The sequence below is a fragment of the Haemaphysalis longicornis genome, unplaced genomic scaffold, assembly GCF_048455015.1.
Source record: "Haemaphysalis longicornis isolate Haplotype H1 unplaced genomic scaffold, Haemaphysalis longicornis Haplotype H1 scaffold_2, whole genome shotgun sequence".
Classification (NCBI taxonomy): Eukaryota; Metazoa; Arthropoda; class Arachnida; order Ixodida; family Ixodidae; genus Haemaphysalis; species Haemaphysalis longicornis.
In genome coordinates, this window is record NW_027526295.1 from 159,566,909 (window position 1) to 159,574,843 (window position 7,935).

The 7,935-nt window shown below is 56.2% G+C and overlaps 1 protein-coding gene across 1 annotated transcript; it reads left to right on the forward strand.

Annotated features, from left to right (window-relative positions):
* The first annotated feature begins 1,772 nt into the window (after positions 1 to 1,772).
* Positions 1,773 to 7,733, forward strand: LOC144168392 (uncharacterized). The gene has a single exon (XM_077697390.1). The coding sequence runs from the start codon at positions 1,773 to 1,775 to the stop codon at positions 5,946 to 5,948; it is 4,176 nt and encodes a 1,391-aa protein (XP_077553516.1). The 3' UTR covers positions 5,949 to 7,733.
* The last annotated feature ends 202 nt before the right edge of the window (positions 7,734 to 7,935 follow it).

Below are 7,935 nucleotides of genomic sequence, written 5' to 3' on the forward strand. Positions count from 1 at the left end.
CGTGCGACCGCAGTCAATTCGTTTACCGAGATTCATCTTCATAATCCCCCACACATTTTTTATCGGATTTAGGTCTGCCCCGCACGGAGGCCACCGCAGCTGTCGCACCGCGTGGTCCTCGAGCAGTGATCTCACGGCTCGTGCTGTGTGGACAGGGCTTCGGTTCTGTTGCAGGATGAAGCACCCGTCCATGAACGGGCTGTCGAGGATGTAGGGTTGCATACTTGTCGAAATGATGTTACAGTACTGGGGAGCATTGAATGGTCCAGTAATTCTGACGAGGGGTCTGTAAGGTCCACTTATGAGTTAGCGGCCAGGTGCCCGGGCTGCGCGTGAGAACGCGCCGCTCTGTCTGGCGACGTAGCACTGCCGACACTGCGCTGCAACCACCGCTAATTCGTCGCGGCGTGCGCGGGAGACGGATTGTCTGGCCCTTCGCATTCCTCAAGGATAATCCCCCATTGAGAGGGCAGACGGCGGCGCCGGATTCCAGGAACGCCTGCCGGACCCGCTGGGATTACCGGCGTGTCTCTATTGTTGTCGCGTCCTGGTCAGCATGACGCACAGTCGCGTCTTTCGCGCTCATCCCTCGGGGTCGTACGCGTTTTGTGGCCCGCGGGCGGTCCGTTGACCTGAGATAGCGGCGCCTCATTGAATGTTCCGTGACGTGCTGAGTGACAGCTGTCTACGTGAATTCGGGCACTCCCATACGCGTGTACGAACGCTACAGGGGCGTTCCCGAGAGAGGGTGATCTCGAGGTTTTAAAAGGCCGAACTTGGCCGTTGGAAGGGGTTCTCGTCTGAGCGCTGAGCTGGCAGTTCCCGGCGAGACAAGGAGTCTCGACCGTTAACGCTAGGTTGGGATTTAGGAGCCCCCTAGTCGAAGTTAAGATCGCGTCGGAGGTTCAGGGTGCAGCGCCGCACCGGGCAACTAGACGGATCTTGCGGCGAGACAGAGTCTCGGCCGTCGTTTCTCGAGCGGTTTGTGTACGCTCCGAGAATAGGAAGAGTTAGACGAAGTTGAGGAGCTCGAGTGATTTGTGCGCACTCGGAGCTAGCTTCTAGCTGAAGTTTGAAGTTTTTCTTTTCATTTCTCATGTACCCAGTTTTCATACTGTAAATAGCTGTACATAAACTCCCGTTTTGCTTAATCGACTTCAACGCCTCGAGTTCGTCAATTCGACCGCCATCTCCAAGAACTTCAACACCATCACCCAGCCAGCCTCCTGCCAAATCAACCGGAGCCCGGGCGATTGGGTTCCTGATCGACACCGGACTTCGGGGAAACGATCTTTACTGGCGCAGTCGGCAGGATTTGGCAGAAGAAATCACCCGGCCACAACCAGGGGCAGCAAGCGGACGCAAGCCCGCCTTCATCGGCAGCAGCCGAGCTCCGCGCGGAGTGGAGCGGCAGAGCCAAGCCAGCGCACGGAGCCAGCGACGCGGCAGCCGACCACCGAATGTGCGGGTGAGTGGGATTTCTTGCGCTTCGTTGTGGCGGTGTAGGCTGAGTCTGGGGTTGCATGGTAGTCACGCGGAGCATGCAGACGAACATGGCGGAAGGAGACGGAAATCGTCAAACACATGAGGCGCCACCTCAAGGGGGAACGGCGGCAGGAGGGGTGGTCCAAGTGGAGTCTGAAACAATAATCCTTAAACGAATGGAGTTGGAGTTTCAGGAGCGAGAGAGAAAAGAAGCGCGCGAGGCGGAGGAAAGAGCGCGAGAGGCGGCGGAGCGAGAGAGAAGAGAGGCGCGAGAATCGGAAGAACGCATGCAAAAACTGAAGCTCGAATCCGATGAGCGGCTTCGAAGGTTGGAGCTGGAGACGAGGGCTGGCACGCAAACTCCTACGGGCTCGGTCTCAGACGAGGGTAGACGGCCGGGCTTAGACCCGGTCACTCAGTGCGCAAAGGTCCTGAAAGGGCTTAAGCTGCCGTGCGATGCGGACATTCCGTTGTGGTTCGACGAAGTTGAAAGGTTGTTCGTGACGTACGGGGTGCCGGAGTCGAGTCGGGTCCATTTAGTGGTACCGGCGTTGTCGGAACGGGTGAGGTACATGTTACGTGGACTCGGGGACAGTGAGTGCAATGACTACGAAGCTGTAAAAAAGGCCGTGCTGCAGGAGCTTAGGCTAAGCCCCGCAGAATACCTAGACCGATTTGCAAAGGCAGCGAAACGTAACGACGAAACCTGGTCGCAATTTGCCTCCCGCGTCGGCACCCAGTTTGACTACTACCTGAAATCGAGGAAGGTTGAAACAAAAGAGGAGGTAGTGGCCCTCATGGTGGCCGATAGAATGAAGAACAGTTTGAGCGCTGAGGGACTGGAGTACGTTCGCCTGCGCGAAGCAGAGACGTGGCTGAAGCCGCCAGAGATAGCTAACGTGCTGCAAACCTTCGAGCAGGCCAAGGGGAGAGGCTCCGCTGTTGGGCGCAGAGATCAAGTGCCCCCGCGCAATACCAACAGTGGCAAGCGAATGTGGATTTGTAGCGTCTGTAAGGGAGAGGGCCAACACTACCGGCTGTGCCCGAAAATTGCTGAGAAGCCAGGAAACCCAGGGCGAAGCGCGCACGTGCAGAGGGTGATAGTAGAGGACGCAAGTGCAGTGCAGGCTCAGGATGCCGGCTTCACGAGCGGGGGGCAGCGAATTCTCGTGGCCGAGGTAAATGCGCTCGGAAGCATTGATGAGCTGAGAAAGTCTAGACTACAGCACGTGGAACTCGACTGTGCAGGCAAGACAGTTACCGCGACGATCGACACGGGAAGCGAAGTTACGGTGGTACGAGAAAGTCTAGTCCCGCAGGACGCTATGCAGCCATCGGGCACCATCAGGCTAGTTCCAGCATTTGGCGAGTCGGTTAGCGCGAGAGTGGTCAGCCTGCCTGTGAGTTTGAGGCAGGCCGTGTCGGTGGTCGGGAGCCCCAAGGTGCAGCTAATCTGTGCTGTCACCAACAATCTCGCCGAGGGACTAGACTGTTTGCTTTCGAGAGAGGATTGGGAGCTGCTGACGAAATGTCACCCCAACCGGGAGGCGAACAGCACGGCTGAAACTTTCGCCTCCTCAAGAGGGGACTGCGAGGTCGGCACCGGGGCGATCTCGGAACCGGCGGCTGCCGTGTGTGAGATTACGGGAGAGACGGCACCCGAAGCTCCGGCCGAGGAGATTGATGAGGCAGGCGAAGTTGAGGGCCCACGGGCAAGGCTACTGGCGTCTCAGCTGACTGATGACAGCCTAAAGAAAGCTTGGGCCGACGCGAAAAGAGGGAAAGCGGGCATGTTTGTCTCTGACGGGTTGCTGTTTCATAGGGACACTATAGCCGGCGCGAAGGTAACGCAACTTGTGCTGCCCTCAGAGAGACGCGCGGAGGTACTTTTGCTGGCCCACGAGTCACTATGGGGAGGCCATTTAGGCCCCAAAAAGACGAAGGCTAGGATAAAATATAGCTTTTTCTGGCCCGGCCTAGAGGCAGACGTATCCCATCACTGCCAAACATGTCATGGCTGCCAAATCCGGGCAGATAGACGGCTCAGCGACCGGGTCCCTATTGTTCCCCTAACAAGGCCCGACCACCCATTCCAGGTAGTAAACGTGGACATCATCGGTCCCCTGGACGTACCGTCGGGTCGGGGCCACAAGTATGCGCTTTGTCTGGTTGACCTCTGCACACGCTGGCCCGAAGTCGTGTGCTTGCGGTCACTTACGGCGAAAGCAACTTGCGAGGCTCTCCTGACAATATTCAGCAGGACTGGCATCCCTGAGTTAATATGCTCTGACCAGGGTACTAACTTCACGTCCCAACTGACACAAAGCTTTTTGGAAAGGTTGGGCTGCGCGCCACGCTTCTCGACACCGGAACACCCGGAGAGCAATGGCACGGTGGAGCGTTGGAATAGGGTACTTAAGAACATGCTGTTCCACGTCATCGAGAAGGATCCAAGGAACTGGGATAGACTAGTACCGTTCGTGTTGTGGGCCTACCGAGAGGTCCCGCACGACACAACCGGAGTCGCCCCGTTTCGCATGCTATATGGCAGGAACCCCACAGGACCGCTTGCGATCCTCCAGCACAGTTGGACAGGGGAACTGCCCGTACCGGGCACATTAAAAGAGGAGCCAGCGAAATACCTACGGCAGCTGCGCGAGCAGCTAGAAGTAGCGGCGGAAGTGGCGGGGCTCACGGCGAGCGCGCGCCAGGGCAGCTACGCGCAGGCGTACAATAGGACCGCGCGTAACAAAACGTTCAGCGTGGGCGAACAGGTCCTTTTGTTCGACACGGATGGTAAACGTAAGACGGCCCCGAGATGGTTGGGCCCATTCACGGTTGTTGCACAGGAGAGGCAGCATTCATACCGTCTCGACATGGGGGAAAAGAGAACTTCGGTGGTGCACGCGAACCGCCTGAGGCCTTACTACTGTCGCGTCAGTCACGTGGGGGTAGTGTTCGATGAAGATAGCGAGTTTGGGGACGTAGAGTGCGCCCCGCGCTTTATGCCGCCGTGTCGAAGTGCCCTCCCCTTACCGATCGAGAAGTTGTCACACTTAAGCGAGCGAGAGGGCTCCGAAATTGCAAGCGTATTTGCAAAACACGCCGACCTGTTCGATGGAACGCCAGGACTCGCCGCGGTGGGGCAACACCGAATCGAGCTGCAGGGAAGTTATGAGCCAAAGAGGGCTTTTCCTTACCGTGTTCCGGAGCTGCTCAGGAAAGAAGTCACCCACCAGGTAGACGAACTGTTAGAATTGGGCCTCATTTACCCAGTGGAAAGTGAGCATGCTCACCCGGTCGTTTGCGTCGGAAAGAAAGATGGATCGTGGAGAATGTGTATTGACTACCGCAGACTAAATGCCGTGACTCGCGCCGATGCATTTCCTATGACTCCACCGCAGGAGCTGATCCTGAAAGTGGGTCACTCGAGGTTTATCACAGTCATAGACTTGCGGAGGGGCTACTGGCAGGTGCCGGTAGCGCCGGAGAGCCAGCACCTAACCGCCTTCATCACGCACGACGGGCAGTACGCGTGGCGCGTCATGCCGTTTGGTCTCAGAAATGCGGCAGCAACATTTCAGAGGATGATGAACACGTTGCTCGCCAAACACCGGTCCTACGCCACGGCCTATCTGGATGACATAGCCGTCTTCTCCTCTTCATGGCAGGAACACCTTAGGCACGTGGACACTATCCTCGGCTTGTTGACGGACGCAAGGTTAAAGGCGAGCGTTGAGAAGTGCCAGGTTGCTCAGGGCCACATTAAGTACCTCGGCCACGTAGTGGGCAGCGGAACGCACGGTCCTGATCCGGAAAAGCTGGCCGCAATCAGAGGTCTCGTACAACCAAAGACTAAGAAGGAGCTTCGAAGCCTCCTTGGCCTTTGCGGATATTACAGAGAGTACGTCAACAACTACGCGGAGGTAGCTGAGCCGCTAACGTCCCTGACAAAGCGGGGTGTACCGAACCCGATTCCTTGGAGTAGCAAGGCCGAGCGGGCGTTCGAGCAGCTAAAGGAGTCCCTTTGCTCAGCCGCGGCGCTAAACACCCCTGACCCGAACCAGCCTTATTGGCTGTTTACTGACGCGTCTGAGGTGGGAGCCGGGGCATGTCTGGCGCAGATGGGGAAAGAGGGCCGCGAGAAGCCCATCGCTTTTGCCAGCCATCGTTTCACTCCAACCCAAACCCGCTGGTCAACCATCGAGCGCGAGGCGTTTGCCATCATTTGGGCATTGAAAAAGTTTGATTATTGGGTTTTTGGGGCAGAAGTCAATGTCGTGTCTGACCATAATCCTCTGTCTTACCTGACGACCTGTACGCCTCATGGGGCTAAATTGTCAAGGTGGGCATTAGCCTTGCAACGCTACAACGTTGTGGTTTCTCACAGGAAGGGAGCAAACAACGCGAACGCGGACGCTCTGTCGCGCCTTCACAATGTTGCTTGGGGGGGCCACCATTGAATTGCCTCCCAGCCTTAACACCGCCACGACGGACGTGAACGTTCCCGTTCACCCGTCCTTTTTCGTTGGTGGTGTGTGTGTGTGTGTGTGCCGCGGTTGTGCGCGACGAGATGCCTTGAGTGCTCGATCCGTGCACCGAATTGATCGACCCGCGCACCGAACTGAACTTTCTGTGCACCGCAAGTGAGCGAAAACGCAGCTGAACATTCTTGAAGGAACGTTATCATGCTACGCCGTCACGGAGAACATTTGCGCGCGTGCGCATAGTGGCAATGCAAACTTTCTTAACGTTTTATTTTTGTTGACTGCAAAGTTGCCCGTGTTCTTAACCAGTTCTTATTCCTTTTGTTCTTGTTGTCGAGTGCCGGAATTATTGTGCGTGTTTGCGGTTATAGCGTGCATCAGTGTTTTAGGTTGAGTTGTCTCGTTGTTCGTGCCGTTTACGCGCTCCGGAGACACGACCCAATTTCTTTTTACTCGCACTTAGTGTTGTTAGCATTTTTTTTGTGTGTGTGTGTGTTTCCGGTTTGCTAGAGTATTCCGCCCCTGTTGACGGCTAGTGAATAGGTTGTGTCTGTAGTTTAGGCTAGAGGGAGTTGGATCAGCTGGAGAAATAGAAGGGGGCTCATTTGTGGTTATACCTAGCTCCTTCCACGTGTTTTTTGTTTGTTTGTTTGTTTGTTTATCCCGCTGTTATTGCGGAAGGAGAGTTGAAACGAGTGGCCCTTTTAAATTCTTTTCGGATTGACTGAACCAAGAGGTCCAGTAACCCTCTTAAAGGGGGGAGTTGTAAGGTCCACTTATGAGTTAGCGGCCAGGTGCCCGGGCTGCGCGTGAGAACGCGCCGCTCTGTCTGGCGACGTAGCACTGCCGACACTGCGCTGCAACCACCGCTAATTCGTCGCGGCGTGCGCGGGAGACGGATTGTCTGGCCCTTCGCATTCCTCAAGGATAATCCCCCATTGAGAGGGCAGACGGCGGCGCCGGATTCCAGGAACGCCTGCCGGACCCGCTGGGATTACCGGCGTGTCTCTATTGTTGTCGCGTCCTGGTCAGCATGACGCACAGTCGCGTCTTTCGCGCTCATCCCTCGGGGTCGTACGCGTTTTGTGGCCCGCGGGCGGTCCGTTGACCTGAGATAGCGGCGCCTCATTGAATGTTCCGTGACGTGCTGAGTGACAGCTGTCTACGTGAATTCGGGCACTCCCATACGCGTGTACGAACGCTACAGGGGCGTTCCCGAGAGAGGGTGATCTCGAGGTTTTAAAAGGCCGAACTTGGCCGTTGGAAGGGGTTCTCGTCTGAGCGCTGAGCTGGCAGTTCCCGGCGAGACAAGGAGTCTCGACCGTTAACGCTAGGTTGGGATTTAGGAGCCCCCTAGTCGAAGTTAAGATCGCGTCGGAGGTTCAGGGTGCAGCGCCGCACCGGGCAACTAGACGGATCTTGCGGCGAGACAGAGTCTCGGCCGTCGTTTCTCGAGCGGTTTGTGTACGCTCCGAGAATAGGAAGAGTTAGACGAAGTTGAGGAGCTCGAGTGATTTGTGCGCACTCGGAGCTAGCTTCTAGCTGAAGTTTGAAGTTTTTCTTTTCATTTCTCATGTACCCAGTTTTCATACTGTAAATAGCTGTACATAAACTCCCGTTTTACTTAATCGACTTCAACGCCTCGAGTTCGTCAATTCGACCGCCATCTCCAAGAACTTCAACACCATCACCCAGCCAGCCTCCTGCCAAATCAACCGGAGCCCGGGCGATTGGGTTCCTGATCGACACCGGACTTCGGGGAAACGATCTTTACTGGGTCCCAGGCCGTCCGCATTCATTGCGCCCCATACGCTGACGGAGCAGCTCCCAATGGAAAGGACGCTTTGGATGTAGCCGGGCTGGTATCTGAAAAGTGAATAAAGCGAACTCGTATTCTAAATACAGAAATACATTCAGGAAAGATATCTCCGAGGAAAGATATCTCCGAGGATATTCCGAGGGG

Excerpts from the sequence above, each read along its gene's own strand:
- LOC144168392 (XM_077697390.1), top strand. The coding sequence starts at position 1,773 with ATGCAAAAACTGAAGCTCGAATCCGATGAGCGGCTTCGAAGGTTGGAG.